This window comes from Chaetura pelagica, unplaced genomic scaffold (genome assembly GCF_000747805.2).
Source record: "Chaetura pelagica isolate M959 unplaced genomic scaffold, ChaPel_1.0 scaffold246, whole genome shotgun sequence".
NCBI lineage: Eukaryota > Metazoa > Chordata > Aves > Apodiformes > Apodidae > Chaetura > Chaetura pelagica.
The window spans coordinates 1,747,819-1,764,870 of NW_009953647.1; the positions used below are offsets into that span (position 1 = coordinate 1,747,819).

Below are 17,052 nucleotides of genomic sequence, written 5' to 3' on the forward strand. Positions count from 1 at the left end.
AAGGCTATTTGAAGTAACAGGACAGATGTGAGGGCTAAAGGGGAGCTGAAGAGGTCTTGCTGATTAAGGCAGATTTCATTCAAATAAACTACGAAATCCATAGGATTGTTATGGATGACTGATATTTGCTACCATGTGAGTAGCAGAAATAATAGTTGCAGAGAACCTCACCTACGTCTGTGCTGACTGGCACAATCTCTCATCTCAAGACATTTATTCACAGTGGGAAGTTCTTACAGATGAATTTGTGTGTGTATATGGGATTTGTGAATGTCTGTATTTTTATGTATGTGCATATATGTACAAGTAGGTGTATGTGTAGAGAGAGAGAGGCAGCCATTTTAACACCTTCAAAACCTATTTTAAAATATGGCTTTGCTTCTCATTTAATTGGAGTTATTTTTTCTGCACTTATGGATGAAGACTGCATACAAGTCATGGCATAATAGGAAGATCCTAAAATTTGTGGAGTTTTTACAGCCCTTATCCTGTCTTCATCTTTTAATAGAATAGCCCCAGACTGTATCAATGAGACCTTGTCAGTTGACCTTCATTTAAGAGGACTGCATTTCAGCACAACCAAAAATACAGCTGTGCCTTAGACATTTAAAAGAAAGTCACATTATAAACTAGATCTTGTAATGTATAGATAGAAGGTTGGAAATAGTGTATCTTGCCTATAGATTGTGTATAAAATGAAAAAAAAAAAGTTTGATGCTGTCATCTTAGTGCTTTGAGAAGGGCTTAATTTAATCTTCTCTGCTAAAGAGAGAAGAATAATGGGGAATTTAGATACACTGCCAAAGGAAGCAGGAAGAAGAGGCAGAGGGCCAAATGGAAAAATTCCTTGTGTGATACAGCCCGAATCCTTCCTGTATTTTAACTTAATGTATGAGTTACTGCCATTACAGTCGGTTTTTGATGTAGGCATGTAACGTCTGGCTTTTATATTCTACAATAGGGGGTGGTATGAATTACATGTTTATTCAGGATACAAATACCAGTAGCAGTTTGCACAATCTATTTGTTGTATAGTATTGCAGCAATAACACAAAAATACTATTCCATGCATCCTAGTAATTCTTTCAGTGTAAGTATTTGTCAAGAGGCACACAAATAGAAGGCACTGATGCCATTAGGAAATATGGTATATATTCTTCCATTGTTTGTCTTTAGCATGCAGATCTGATGCACCACTAAAATACGTGTCCCAGGTGACTTTGTTGAATACATTATTAGCGTTGTGCTTCTGTTGCTTGATTCACAGAAGTGATTTCTTTCCGACATAAAATGGCCCTATGAAAATGCAGTGTAATTTTTGTCAAAGGGCCAGGCTTCTAGAACACACTTAAATGAAGACAACTGAAAGCCATTTTGGTGAAGCTGCTGAGGCGAGGGACACCAGAGCGAAGGATTATGCTGGTGGACCCCTTCTGCAGTGGCTGAACTGCAAGGGAACCCTGGCCAAACCGAGGAAGTGAAGCCAAGAGGGGGGGAGAGGGAGAGAGGGTGGGAGTCAGTCAGTCCCAGCCTCTCTCCTTGGGCAGGGAGTGAAAGCTTCTGAGGAGCTGCAGCTCTTACTCACCATGGGTAGGAACAAAGGGACGGCGGCCTGACTCCCCTCAGGTAGAAGAGCAGCCCCTGGGCAGCGTGGTGACCAGGAGGAGGCAAACAGGGCGCGGTCTGGTAGAAGGGCACGGCCTGGTACAAGGGCGCGGTCTGGTACAAGGGCGCGGTGTGGTACAAGGGCGCGGTGTGGTAGAAGGGCACAGCGGTTTGTGCGGCAGTTGGTGCAGCAGTTTGCTGGGCAGTTAGCACAAGCAGGGCACGGGCCCCCTCTTGGCTCAAGTAAGAACTCAGAGATCATTGCCCCACCAAAGAGGACCTAGCCATGGTATCCACTCAGGTGAAAACCATTGCCAGAAGGACAGTGGCGACCCAGACAGAGGTCCCTCTCAAGAATGCCGCTGTCTAGGTCTCTGGCTGCAGATAATGCCTCAGCCTGTCACTTATATTGGAGGACAGCAGAGAGAACACCTGTGTACACTGTGACCAGGTGAATGATTTACTTAGCATAGTGGCTGGGCTGAAAGAGGAGGTGGAAAGGTTGAGGAGTATCTGGGATTGTGAAAGAGAAATAGATGGGTGGAGTGCCCTACCATCCTAGAGACAAAGAGACTTCACAAGAAGTAGAGGATGATCTGCCCTCCTATCACCTGGCAGAGGACCTAAGAGAAGAGAGGAACTGGAAGTGGGTCACTGCTTGAGGCAACAGGCGAACCCCCTCCTGGCCTCCTTCACCTGTGCCCTTACAGAACAGGCCCTGGATCAGGAAAATCAGGTAACTGAGGTTACTGACAAAGGTCCATCCAGGGAGTTGCCAAGGCAGTCTGCCCCATGCATTAGGACTGCCTCTGTTCAGACCAAAAGAAAGGTAATTGTTGTGGGAGATTCTCTTTTGAGGGGAACTGAGTGTCCCGTATGCTGGCCAGACCCAACCCTCAGGGAGGTCTGCTGCCTCCCTGGGGCCTGGGTTAGCAATGTCACCGAGAAACTCACAGGCCTTGTGCAGCCCTCTGATTGCTATGTGATAGTGGAACAGGTTGCCCAGGGAAGTTGTGGAAGTCCTGTCCCTGGAAGCGTTCAGGGGGAGTAGGGGCTTGGAGCAACCTCATCTAGTGGGAGGTATCCCTGCCCATGCAGGGGGATTGGAACTAGATGATCTTCTAAGTCCCTTCCAATTCAAGCCATTCTATGATTCTATGAATCAGATTGGTAGAGTATAAGAGCCCCAGAGTAAGCCCCCCCAAAATCTGGGGGGTTTTGTGAATATGATGTTTTTTCAGGTAATTTTCATTTAATAGTTTTTTGGGGTTTTTTAATATAACAGTTGAAAACAAACCTGTGAACTTAGACAGCTGGGGCATGACAAATGTTTAAACATTTATGTATTCTAGTTATCTTTTAAACAAATTAAAATGTCCAGTTTTCCCAGGTTAGGAGAATTACAGTGTGTGGATAATGGCAGCATATGCAGTTCTGGAAATTGTAGAACTTTCATGCTGAACAAAACTGAGAAGTTTTTGCAGGAAATTTCTGTTCTAACTTGCCTGTCTAATGTACGGGGATCTCTTGTATCTCAGTATTTCCTCAATGCTTTTATCACAGCACCCTAGATATATGAATCTGTACTGTTTCAGTGGACAGTTTGTTGACATGAGGGATTTAAGAGATGTTATGCTGGAAGCTTACTACTCTGCAGATGGCACAGATAACTTGTATAAAGATGCTTTTTTTCTTTTTATAGAACTTGATTTCCTAAACATACGATTGCCATCACTTAATTTTGCTTTAGTCAGTGCAACAAATGGGAATACAGCAAGACTCTCTTATCTCTTAGTGTACAGCTCACAAAGTAAAGAAATATGAGAAGAGTTAAGAAAATTTGAGGTAGCATATATTTCATTACAATATTACTTGAGTGACAGCAGTTATAACAGGCCTTGTGCTCATCACTTTTTGTGTTTTAAAAAAAAAAGACCTACTCTTTAGCAGCTGAACTTGCATGGTAGATCAGCTGTTATTTCTAAAGGAGGAAGCCTTGAGTGTCAAGACAATCTACAGTTGGAACATTTTTCTAGACTTTTCCCTGACCTGGTACAGTTCAAGATACCCCTTTCCATGTTGAAGCAGTTATAGTTTGTTGTGTTCGTATAATCATCACTGTCATCGCTCAAGCCCTCTTATCTCTTGGCTTGTTTATTACAAGTCATTATAGCTGCAGCTAAAGCTTTTGATCCAGATAAACCTCACACTGTTTTTGAACTCAGCAGTTACTTTTCTAGGCAACGCAACTAAGATTTCATCCCTCTACTGTTTGGCTTTTTGCACTGGCTCCTTGAGGAATAGTTTCAGGATTTTATCCTGATATTTTAAGTCTTCCAAGGTTATTACTTGGAAAATGGCTTTTATCTCTCTGGCCATGACTACCCATTATAATTGTGTTTTCCTATAGTGTAATATGTAACTATAGTGGTGGGATTGCTAAAGCTAATAAGGTACAGAGGAATAATGTTAAAATTTATTTTCAGCAAATAGAAAGATGATGATCACATCAAGATGAAGTACAACTGGGGAATAGTGGTGCTGCGTAATTTGTTGAACAAACAATCATGAAAAAGCCTAAGGTCTTTAATAGCATCCTATATATTAGAATTGTGATATTACAGCATCTCCTGTTCTAGCAACAGGGTTCATTAACCAAAGCGAGTCTAGAAGGAACCCCATTCATTTTTATTGCATTGAGACATTGAACAGCATCACATAAAGTTAATCAGTTGCTTGAGTCTTGGTTCAGTTTGGGATTTTTTTTGAAAGTAAAAGACACAGAGGTTGTGACTAGTGGAGTCCCTCAGGGGTCAGTACTGGGACTGGTACTATTCAATATTCTCATCAACGACATGGATGAAGGAACAGAGTGTGCCCTCAGCAGGTTTGCTGATGACACTAAACTGGGAGGAGTGGCTGACACACCAGAAGGCTGTGCTGCCATTCAGTGAGAGATGGACAAGCTGGAGAGTTGGGTGGGGAGAAACCTGATGAAATTCAGCAAGGGCAGGTGTAGAGTCTTCCATCTGGGGAATAACAACCCCATGTACCAGTACAGGCTGGGGGCTGACCTGCTGGAGAGCAGTGTGGGAGAAAGGGACCTGGGGGTCCTGGTGGACAAGGAGGATGACCATGAGCCAGCAATGTGCCCTTGTAGCCGAGAAGGCCAATGGCATCCTGGGGTATATCAGAAAGGGTGTGGTTAGTAGGTCAAGGGAGGTTCTTCTCCCTCTATTCTGCCTTGATGTGGCCACATCTGGAATATTGTGTCCAGTTCTGGGCCCCTCAGTTCAAGAAGAACAGGGAACTGCTGGAAAGAGTCCAGCGCAGAGCAACAAAGATGATGAAGGGAGTGGAATCTCCCTTATGAGGAAAGGCTGATGGAGCTGGGTCTCTAGGTTGGAGAAGAGGAGACTGAGGGGCGACCCCATCAATGTTTACAAATATGTTAAGGGCGAGTGTCAGGAGGACAGAGCCAGGCTTTTTTCAGTGATGACCAGTGATAGGACAAGGGGCAATGGGTGAAAACCGGAACATAGAAGGTTCCAGGTAAACATCAGAAAAAACTTCTTTCCTGTGAGAATGACAGAGCACTGGAACAGGCTGCCCAGAGAGGTTGTGGAGTCTCCTTCACTGGAGACATTCAAAATCCACCTGGGCGCGCATTCCTGTGTGATGTGCTCTAGGTGACCCTGCTCTGGCAGGGGGGTTGGACTAGATGGTCTTTTGAGGTCCCTTCCAACCCATAAGATTCTGTAATTCTGTGAAGTTAAGAATCTATCTTTATTCACTTAGACACCTGCAAATCTTTTAAAAATATAATCTCACAGAGTATTTAATGAGTCTTTCCAGAAGTTGCAGAGGAACCTTTTTAAGGTCTTTTAAGCCTTTTCCTCTGCACATTTATTACTTACTGAATGCAGGTGTAAGTGGGATATTCGTGTTACTTTGTACTGAGTAACGTTTTTCTTAATATACATGCAACTGTTCCCTTGAGTAAAGCCCATTTTCAAAGCAGGATTTGAATAGGAAAATACATATGTTTTAGAATTTGCATGTCAGCAGTGCTTTTATGCAAATGAACTGTTTGAGCTTCGTATTCTGTGATGTTTCCGGTAAAGAACCCCTTGATAGGAGTGACTAATACTTATGGTTACAGGTAGTATTAGAACTAGACATTCATGAATTTGTGAAGTCGAAAGTTGGAGACTAAAATATTAGCAAATTGTCCTAAATGGACAATTGCACAAATTCCAGTTCTGTTGTTGAATCCCTTTGGAACATTCTGATTTTACTAAACAGAAAACCAGCTGTTTATAAACCTTTGTACCTGTCTTTTGAGAAAGATGAAGCAGTCCTTTTGTTCTCAAACTGTGTTTGCCAAAAATCTTATTGGTTGCCACGTAATATGCATGAGGCCGGCTCAGCTAATAAACCCAAAGGGAAAGAATTCTAAGCAGAAATAATGTTTTTATTATACCTACTTTTGTCCTTTGGTGCATTTCATGAGAATGAGTCATTTAAATAAACGTAGGTAGGGATGTTATAGGCAGGTCTTTATTTTTGAAACAAACAAACAAAACCTCTGGAGTTTTCAGGATTAAGAGCTGTTGGTTTTTTGATTAAAACAGCTTATCCCCAGGAAAGATAACTGCTTACATGTTTAATCTGGCTTTGTCACCAACATTCCTCTTTAGTTCAAAATTCCTATTTTAATAACAGTTTGAAATTACATGACTGATATAAATTCAAGAGAAAGGTCTGAATTTTACTTGTCTTTAAAGGACACTGTTCTTCAGACCTAACCTGCTGCTGAAATAAACCAGTCCTGCTCTTTATTTTACGGTGTCAGTCTTTGAGAATTGGAGTAATCTTGTCAATTTTAATTCTGTAATGGATTAATAAAGTTCCAGATTTGTAAATAAAAGTTTACTTTTAATGCTGTGGGACGTGTATTGGTATTTCTAAATTTCAGTTAGGCCCTTGATGACATCAGTGGGGTTTCATTTCTGCTGCCCTTCCTTGCTTCTTCTTCCCTCTCCTCCATCACTGTACTGCTCTACTCATTCAGAAGAGTCTGTCTGCTTCAGATTTCCTTACACTTGCAAAGTTCGTTGTATATACTAAAGAGTATTTTGAAAACTATAACAAAATTTACCTCCTCTGCAAGAAGATGAGCATCGAGTTTTCTTTCTTGCAACTTATTTTGAGGATTGACAATCTTCTGTTTGTATTGTTCTTCAGACTTTGCTTGAAAAGACATGATCTGCAGTATAAATAGGTTTTTTTATTTTGAAGTAAATGTGATTTATATAATTTTATTAACCCCTTCTTTCACATCAGTTTTTTAGCAAACTTTTCCCTTTTTAAATTCATTCTATAAAAATACTTTTAATTCTGCTTAAACTCTGGCTCACTTGTAGACTATAAGAAAGCGGAAGCAATGTAAACAGCAGAAATTACCTTTTTATTAATATTGCAAGTAGTGGAAGTTAAAATTACTGTGATACTAGCATTACTTGCACAATAGTAAAGATCCTGTTACCAAATTATTATTTTTTTTCACAATGTAGTTTAAAATTAAGAAGGCAGTTAAAAGCTTGTAATATATTAATTAAATATCTGTCTTGGGGGACTGCATATGCATATTTGTATGTATAAACGTATGCAAATAAGCTATGCTAGTTTCATGTGTAAAGAAAATGATGTGACACGCTAGTTAAAATAATATTAAAATTTTCTTGATATTAACAGAAGATCAAGAATTATTAGGAATGCTGCAGAGACAGAGCAACTTGGTGTTTTGCTTGGTTTTTTGAAAGGCTCTTTACCACCACCACCCTCTTCCCCCAAAAAAATCTTTAGGACTTTAAATTTTTAGAACAAAGCCCTGTTTTTGGAATCCAAGCTGTTTATATGAAATAGAAGTTTTTACCAAGCTTGAAGTAGGATATCTGGACCAGATGTTAGATACATGTTTTTGAAGTAATCCCTTTGTTTCGGGTGTTTGTCATACATTGATGTATACAAGATTTAATTTCTAGGAAAAAAAAATAAAAAATCTACACAATTGTTATAGATCTTGCTGTTGTTGTTCAGGCTGGCTTCACTAGAATTTTCAAAGGTTTGATACTTTAAATCCCTCTATGATAGTATGGTCACAGGTAATTAAAATCGGTTCTTACAGTCTCTCTGCCCTAAGTTGAATGGATAAATTGAATAGATAAATTGAAGTCTATTCTTAGAGATAATTTTATAAGTTTAATATCCTCATATGTTTTTCTTTCTCATTTGAGATCCAAGTATTGCTATTTTACTATGTTCATCTTTATGAACAAAAAAAATAGTTTATAGCGTTGTCTTCTGTCATGGATGGTAAAGCTGAAAGCTGCTTTATGTTTTATATGCAAACAGATGCTAATATTTCTTGCAGAATCACGTGTTACTTTTTATTTGTATTACTTCTGTGTAGGAGCATGCAAGTTACCTAATAATTTTTAGATTTTTGGGTAAAGATCTTGTATTAATTTACATGTTATAAAGGAACAAAATAGAAACTAAATTTACTAAAATAAAAAGCCACAAGATGGCATCAAATTGTCAGTTCTATCTGTTGCTCCTAGCATTTTTTAAAAGTCAAAATATTACAGACTCTATGGATTGCTGCATAGAACCATTTGGGATAGTATATCTGCAATTAAATAGTTTTTCCATCCATTATTTGTACTTTGCAAAGTCATAGTAAGAAACTTTTAATAGCTCTTTTTGTGCTTCAAGAGAGTAATCTAACTTCGGTCTATGTGAAACCTTCCTCCAAGAAAAAACAATTATTTCTACTATAATATGTTTTACTGATTTTAACACGAGTTCATTTCCTAAAATATAGCATGAGTTTTGTTCAGGCAACTTCTCATTCCAATCAAGAAGTGAATGAAAGTAACCGAACTGTGGATATTAATGCTCATTTAGACTTAAGAAAAGTACTAGGTATCTAAAATACATGGGTGTTTTTCTAAAATATAGAAAAATACTGGTGAGGTCCTGGTATCAGGTGACTATTGGCAATTTGTGCTTTTTGCAAAGTAACACAAAGAATGGCAGATGTATTTTTTCAATGAAAAAAGGCCAACAAACACTGCAGAAGTTGTTAAAAAGCAACTGTTAATAGAAGCTGTGAAAAAAACAAAACACCACCCACTTTTTGGTAACTAAATACAAATATAAGTTGACCATAATTTGCTTTTTTTGTTGTTAGGTAATATTTATGTCTCTATAGATGGAATATCTCAGACTTACTGTTGCAAAAAATAGATCTTGTTTCAAAGGTTGTTGAACTTTTTACATTAAAATGGGTTGGGGATGCAGTGTATTGGAGAACAGGGAAGCATGGTAAGAATCTGTCCAAAACAATTTGCATCATCATAATAAGTTGCAATTTGCCCCTATGAGGTAGAAGCAGGGAAGGGGAAAAGACTGCCCATGTGAAAGGAAAGATGCAAGCTGTATACAAAATGTATAAATGTAAGGGACTTGAACTGGGAGAACTAAAACGTCTTGTTACTGTAAACATAGTTCACTCTCACAAAACCTATCAGAGTACATAGCAGTGTCCATATTTTTAAGACAAACATAGAAATTTTAAAATGGAATGAGAGAAGAAGAGAACACACTATGAGTTTAATTACCAGGGAATACAATCATAGTAGAAGTCAAGTCGTTCCAAGGTGTGGGTTTTTTCCCTTATTTGACTGTAAGTGGGAATCTGGATTTTTTTCACATGTACTAACCTGTTTTCTATTCATGCATTAGTTTGTGAACCCAGTAGTTTTAGATATTTAGGTAGGATAATCATAGAATCATAGAATGGTTTTGATACCAGGATGTCATGGAGGACAGTGTCAAAGGCTTTGCACAGGTCCAGGTAGATGACATTGATTGTTCTTCCTTAATTCTCTGATTCAGTGATCCCATTGTAAAAGGCCACCAAGTCAGTCCATGGAATGGAATATCTCTGGCCAGTTTTGCTGTCTAATTCAGCCTCCTACAGGGGGGTCATAGATCTCCCCATAGTGTCTGAGCTGGCAGAGTAAAGGTGTGACCTTGAAGACCCAGCAGTTACAAAAACATTCAATTCTTATCAATCTTGGTTAGAACACACCAGTGCTAGTTAAAAGAAAGCTCATTGAAGGAAAAAAATAATCAGTAAAAGGAAAATTGGCTTCATGCTGGCTCAAACCAGGACATCTAACAACTTGTCTCTACTTCTCCCAGGATGCCTGTCCCTGCTTCCATTCTCTGTATACCTTCTTTTTACATTTAACTGTGTCCAGGAGCACCTTGCTCATCCATGCAGTCCTCCTGGCACTCCTGCTTGCCCTCCTCAAGGCAGACATAATGCTAAACAGTAGAAGGCATACATGAAAATAAAAACAGTTACTGAGGAGAAATTTTGTAAAAGTCTAATGTGATTAGTACTGAAATGGAATTACTTCCACTGAAAAGTATACACCGCAGTGTATGTGTAAATGATGCAGTGAAATCTGGGAAATTATGAAGTTTTCAGTACTTTCAGTATTTTCCTGATCTTATTCTATGTCAGGTTGTTGCTTCTGAACAGTTAAATACTCGTGGTTAATGCAAATCACAAACTATATACAACCTTCTGTGTGAAATTATCACAACTAAACCAAGTAATATATTTTTGATTAAAATACAGTGCTAAGTGGCTGTCTTAAAGATTTGCATTTTTCAAATTAGATGGTTTTGTTACTAAATTAGTTCCAATTTATGAATATTCATAGTATATTTTTTAACAGTCTTGAACAGCGTATGCATAAGAATTAGTTATGTTGTTTTAGCAAAACTGTTAAGTGTTCAGAAACTTTGAAGAAATGAATGTTCTTTAAATAGCTAAACAGTGATTTTTGTTGCTTCTGATGCTTAGGGTACAGCTGCACAAACAAAAGCTCCCTAACCCAAGTGTTAATTTGCAATGTGCTAGTTACTTAAGGGTAACTTTTACATTAAAACCTTCATAGTAGATGATGTGAAATATCTTACTGTGTGCTCACTGAGAAATGGGCTACTGTCTTTGCAAGGAGTCAGAGCATGGCAAAGGAGAAGTTGCCTCTGAGTCACTTACAGCCAGAAATTACCAACAGCACTTACTGTGTGTGGTTGAATGAACCGACTGTGAAGTTTAATTTGTCAACTTAATTTTCTTCTCCTCTGGGAGAAATCCTAGCATATAGTTCTCTGTGGTTATACCTGCCTTGTAAACAGAGCTTGTTTCGTAAATTAGTGCATCATCATAGGAAGAACTCTATCTGAATGCTTTTGAAAAGCATTAATTTTATATCTACACTCAGCATCTTTTGTTTTCTGGACAGTGGGAAATGTTAGCAAAAAGATCCTGCTAATGACTTCCTTATTGAAAGCCAATTTCCTTCTCCACTTAATGTATCTTGTCAACCATTGCTGCTCTGTACTTGTGTTTCTTCCTCATCTTAATAGTGTACTTTTCTCCTTACAAACCATTCAAGAATGAGCTTGATCAGAACTTTTACTACATTGTCCGTAGTTTTTATGCGATAGGAGGTGGTGATAAGATCATTGGTAATCATGAAGAGAGATGTAAATCGGTTACGTAGAAAATGATATTATGCCTTCAGTAGGTGACAATTGTGCTTCTGTAGGAAGATGCTAGAATATCAAAAGCAGAGAGTTGCAGTTCATCCATGAAATTATCATGGTCTAAGGCAGTGATTTACAGAACCAAAAGCCATGACCTCTGTCACTGATTTGCAGGAATTGTTCTTGGATGTGGTAACTGTCTTTTGTGTCTACTTCTTTAAATGAATTTATTTTCAGCCATTAATCAGATGTTTTCATGTGTTTTCCTTTTTTTATTTGATTTGTTGTTGTTCTGGGGGCTTAGTTTGTTTTGTTTCAGTTGACATGTTCTCAGTCTGCCTTTTCCTATTAGGCCTTTGCACCAGGTTTCCTCTTAATCATTTTAGAAAAGACAGTCCCGAGGGAACTATGAAAAACTGAGTCAATCATTTGCCAGTTATTTTATTAGGCTTTGTTCTCAGTATAGTCTGGTGCTTTAATGAAAGAAATCACAACCACAAGCCATATGGAAACCAAAACAAGGCTTTGGTTGTAATCTGGTTGTAATTCTTTCCAAGAATTTCCAGAATCTCCAAAGTAGCTCTTGATTCTCTCCCTTGGTTTCAGCTACCCTGAGATAGGGGAGGCACTGGATAAGTGGAAGGAAAGATATAAAAGTTGTACTATGGATTCTGTAGGGGAGGGAAGAGGAATAGATGTGCAGTACTGCAGAAAGTGGTAGTTATGCATCCGAGCAAACTGAATTGGATTTGGCAACTTGAAAATTACCATTGCAGGAAGTGTCCGTCCTTTAGCCAGACTCTTTTTTTTTTTTTTTTGCCCCCATTTCATATGGTGCTGTGAATTTAAGGAAATGTTATGGGAGAATTCTTGATATTTCTTTAAAATGTATAATTAGTACACCACAGGAACAGTCTTTTCTCACAGAAAATGATGCAAAAACTTTTCTTATCATTTCCTTGGTTAAAAGAAAGGTGATGTTTCAAATAACTAATATTTCTCAGCCTCAAGACTAATTACTTCTCTCAAAGGTAGTCAACCTTTCCTGCTTCCATTCCTTTGGAGTGTGGTATTTTGATTTTTAGCATTTGCTGAGTAATTATGGTAAAAGGAGATTGGCAAAAATACCTTTTCTCAGATACTAAAAAAGTAAGCCTTAAAAAAAACAGTTACTGACTCAAGTGCCCTACATAGATGTTGGTATTTTAATAAGCAGAAGAGAGTACAGGAAAAGTTGAGTTCAATCCTTTTCTTGCAATGGGGGGTTAAATCCTTACACTGAAGATAAATAGGAGGTTGTTGATTGTGAAAGTTACAAAGGCTGCATGCTGTACCAAATGTCAACTCCAGCCTATTGTAACTAATCTTGTGTGGCTTAAACTAAAGCTCAGGGAAGAGATTTTGAATAAGTTTGTGTTTTCTAATGACTTGTCAAGTGATCTTCCCTTCTGTTTGCACTTCGCAGTTCTTGAGATAAAAAAAAAAGTTTTACCTTTCATGGTAGAAACTTAAAAGCAGTTTCTTTAAGTGTCACTTAAATTATGGAACTTGAGTCTGCATGTGTTTGCTCCTCTGCTCATCAGCTTTTTGATTTTGAAGTACAGAACTTCCTGTTATTCGTGCGTGGACATAAAAATGTGCTAATACTATATTGGAGTCCTTTCAAACAGGTTTTTCTCAGGGTGAGATCTCTGACCTTTCTGATTGTCTCACAGTTGAAGGATATGCTTCAAATAGCATTTAAGTCATTTTTAGATAAAATTCATGGCTTCATGTTAAGAGGTTTTCTGTCAGCCTTGCAAGTTGAAGTAGCTGGAATCTATGGCTTTTCAATGTTTCGTTCAGTGAGGTTTCTCAGAAGTGATTTGGAAGAGAGTTTGTTCTTGAAGGAATTTAATGTTGCTTTGAAACCAGATGTGTGACCTCACTTTCTCTTACATGTTGTGTTGACTCTCCAGAGTTAACAAGAACAGATACTAGTGCAGCTCTTTTGTTTGTTACATTAGGGTAATTGGATAAAGCATGAGCAGAACTAATTATCATCAGAGTGCTATTTCTGGGCACTAAAACTCTTCATGGCAGGGATGCATTGCAATTTCTTGGTCCTGGTTTTCCATCCAGAGCATAACCAGATCTTGTTTTGAAATTGTGTAGCCAATTGTTTACATTTACGTCATTAAGCTGTGGTGAAACAGATCATAGGTAAAGTGAGACGATACTGTAAATAGAAAGAGTTTCTTAAATGCAGAAAAATTCTGATTTGCATTTGATGTTTAAAATGTAAACCTGTAAAATCTTACAAGATTATCTCTCCTCCCGAGGTCTAAAACAGAATCTGTTAAGGGTTTTGAATATCTTCACCATTTTCTTTCTTCTCTTTAATGGAAATGTATTGCCCTCATGTTCATAACACTGTCTGTAGCTCTGTGTTAATTTAAAATCCCATGAACCTGACAAGAAAGGTAGCTGTTAATGTTCCCTCTCCTGTCTTTTAAAAGGAAGGGGCTTCTGCTCGAAAAACACAAGCTCCAGCAGCACAGCCCGTACCACGACCAGGTAAGGTAACCTACTTTCACTTCTGCTTCTTGTCCAAGTATGAATTTCAAAGAAGTACTATTAAAAACTTCAGTATGCTGGAGAATGAAGTTGGGATTAATTTGTGGCCTTTAACTGCATATGTATTGGAATTAACACACAACTTTTTGCTTAATGTTATATACCATGGGGCTTGGATTCATTCTCTAGAGTGGGTTACCTAGTTAGCCCAGTGAAAATGGATGTGTTAGTGAAATTAAAAAAGTGATTAACTGCTTCTTTGTCAGCTTGGTATTACACAAACGCCAGCTCAAATGTACAAGAGTTTGTTTATACTCCAAGGAGAAACAACTTAAATGGAAAACCTAATCTGGAAGAGAGGTATATTATTACTTCTCTTATTAATATATCAGAAATACATTTTTCTCTGAATGTGTTGGCATTACTACTTCATACTTGTTAGCACTCAAATTGTTTCAGGGCCAGAATCCTCAACTGGCTGTTTAATTTGCACTTGGAAGCCTTTAGCTACCACGTCATCATTATATGTCAGATTGAAAGAGTTTTTAGGAGAGTGTAAGGGTACAGACAGTATATGAAAGTAGGAGTGTTTCCCATTGACTGTGCATATCTGCACCTAATTTACATAGTATGAGAGTTTCTGCTTGGTTGGAAGAAAGTCTCAAGTGAAGTGTGTTATTTAAGAACAAAATTGTGGGTGTTTTTTGTTACAAAGGTATTGGAAAGGAGATATTTTGGGTTTTTTTGAGACATAGCTACCTTTTAAAATTATATGTTTTTAGAAGTACTGCTGAGTACTATTATGTTCTTGTTGATACTACTAAATGCTTTCAGTGCATGCCTTGCTGATTCCTTGTGATTTATTAGTAGGATTTGATATTAAGACTTAACATTGTAAAAATTATTCTTCCCCCAAAATGTAATATTGAATGTTGTCAGCATACATAAATGCTATTGTGCACAGATTGTTCTGTTTGGTTGTTTTGGTACTAGAAAGGTCATGCTGTCTGTCATACTTATCTCACTAGCCCCGTTAAGCATGATAATGCAAATGGAGTTGACAGACAGCAGTATGAAAAGGGTAGAAGTGGCAAGAACAGAAATCTGACTGAATTGTCACAGGTCTCTACTGCTAGCTGTGACTTCATGGGCCTTAACTGGCAGAAGTGTATATTTTTGCACATTATGCAGGTTATACTGATTCTGCCCTTAACGTTCTGTTGAGAGCTGAAGAGAAAATAGAGAGGTATAGTCTGAAGAGAGTGTATATACTGCTTCATTAAAACAAACAAGAAAAAAAACCTCTCTGCCTTTTCTAGGATATTTTAAGACTTAAAAAGTAATTTATTCTCTTCTTAGCAATGAAATTATTTTAAAAGTGCAATTTCCAGGAGAATACTGCCATGCACATAAGTGTTAGTTAAATAGGACAAAACAGTTATATAAAACTGATTTTTAAAAATATCTGGTGTGCTTTTAATTTAAGATCTTTTTTGTACCTTTGTGTGCTACCTACTTTTCTACTAACCTGTCCAATACTTTTTTCCTCCCTCTTTTTTTTTTCCTTTTTTTTTATTCTTTTCCTTTTCTCTTTCTGTTTTTCTGGGTTTTTTTTTTTCTTGTTTTCTTTTTGTTAGGGCAGCTAATAACTGCCCATATATCTCTGGAATATCTTTAAATTAAGGAGATGCCTAGATTTAAAAAAAAACAAAAATTTAAAATTATTGGGTAGGTAAAGGTATTGTAGTTCAATATAGTGTTGGCAATTATAGCTGTGCATTTGACAGTGTCAGGAAAAGATAATTAGGTATATGGTCTCAATATTTCAACAATGGCAACTATGTGTTGTGAATATTTATACTGTTCTAGTCAGATTCTGAAACAGTTGGTCATAAATAAACATGACCAAGTTGGTGCTATGAAATTGGAAGTCAATTAATGAAATTTGTCATGCATAGTAGTAGTTGAGACTTGAGTTAGTCTGCATCAGTCTTTTTTGCTACTCACCGTTTTGTGCGGTTTGTGAATTAAGATAAACATGTATGATTGTAGTTATCAAGCACAACAGTATTTTGCTTAAGTTAGACCTCCTGAAAACTGTGCTGTAAAAGTAATAGCACCAAAGTGAAAAAATGTTTCTGTTTTTCCAACTTTGGACTGAAGTATTTCCCATATTGAGGAGGTCTCAAATTGGAAGACTGAAGTGGAAATATTGCACTGGTGTGTGAGGGGGCAATTCTTTGGTTTCTATCTGGCCAGTATTCTTCGTATGTTTTTGTTTGGGGGGTTTTCTTGGTGTTTTTGTTTTGTATTTTTTGGTTGTTTCTTTGGGTTTTTTTGCTTGAGTGCTATCATATCCATCAGATTTCATTATTTCTGGCATGCAAAGAGCTCATATAGCTCAAAAAAAAAAAGCAAACCAAAATAACTTGAGTAAGACTGAAATTCACCTTTTGATTGTTGAAAGTTCTGTGTGGATTAAGGATAGCTGAATCCCACATATATACAATAATAACTATTAATGAAAAGGTGAGGGTCTATAACAATTAGTTTGTTGTGAAATATTCTTCCTGGTAGTTCAACACTTTTTAACTTAGGATCTACAGGCAGCTTTTTTCAAGGTTGCTGTCAATTTTTTTCAATGCTGTAGTGCCCTGACCTTTTGAGGAGGATGGAGAAGGATGACTAGTTTCAGTATAATTAGGAGAGATTGACTCAACTGTCCAAACATCTGTTTCAGACTGACAGAAGCTCTGTCTTCTGCATACTGACACCTGAACTATAAATTCCTTCAAGTCTGTGTATTGCATCTTGAGAAAATTATCTAGTGACTATAGTGTGATTCTTCTCTGTCCATTCCTGCAACTAAAAGCATTGAAATGTTGCCTTACAATGACACTCATATTTGTGTTTTAGTCATTTTGGCATGTTTTGGTTTTTATTTCCAGTTTCTCAAGCAAGACCACCTCCAAACCAGAAAAAAGGTGAGTCAATTTTAGTTACACGATCTTTTTCATTTCTGTGTGAATCGTGCCTGCTCTGTTATTTGCTGGAACCACAAGCAACAGCATAAACAGTCAGTGGAATGAAGACAATATTCTGTTTTGCAAAATCAGATCCTAGCCATAGTTAGAGACTCCTGATACAGGGGTATGGGGGATGTTTTGGTGAATGAAAATCTTCAGTTTAGAAAAGATTTAATACAATTTTCCTTGAGTGTTTTTTCATGTTTTTTATCTGTTATGCAAAGTTTTA

The 17,052-nt window shown here is 37.6% G+C and overlaps 1 protein-coding gene across 1 annotated transcript in view; it reads left to right on the forward strand.

Annotated features, from left to right (window-relative positions):
- CDC73 (cell division cycle 73) overlaps nt 1-17,052 on the forward strand; it is a 99,484-nt gene that overhangs the window by 66,807 nt on the left and 15,625 nt on the right. The window contains exons 10-11 of the mRNA XM_009999895.1: nt 13,740-13,797; nt 16,746-16,781. Coding sequence (XP_009998197.1) covers nt 13,740-13,797; nt 16,746-16,781 — 94 coding nt within the window. The remainder of the gene's footprint in view (nt 1-13,739; nt 13,798-16,745; nt 16,782-17,052) is intronic.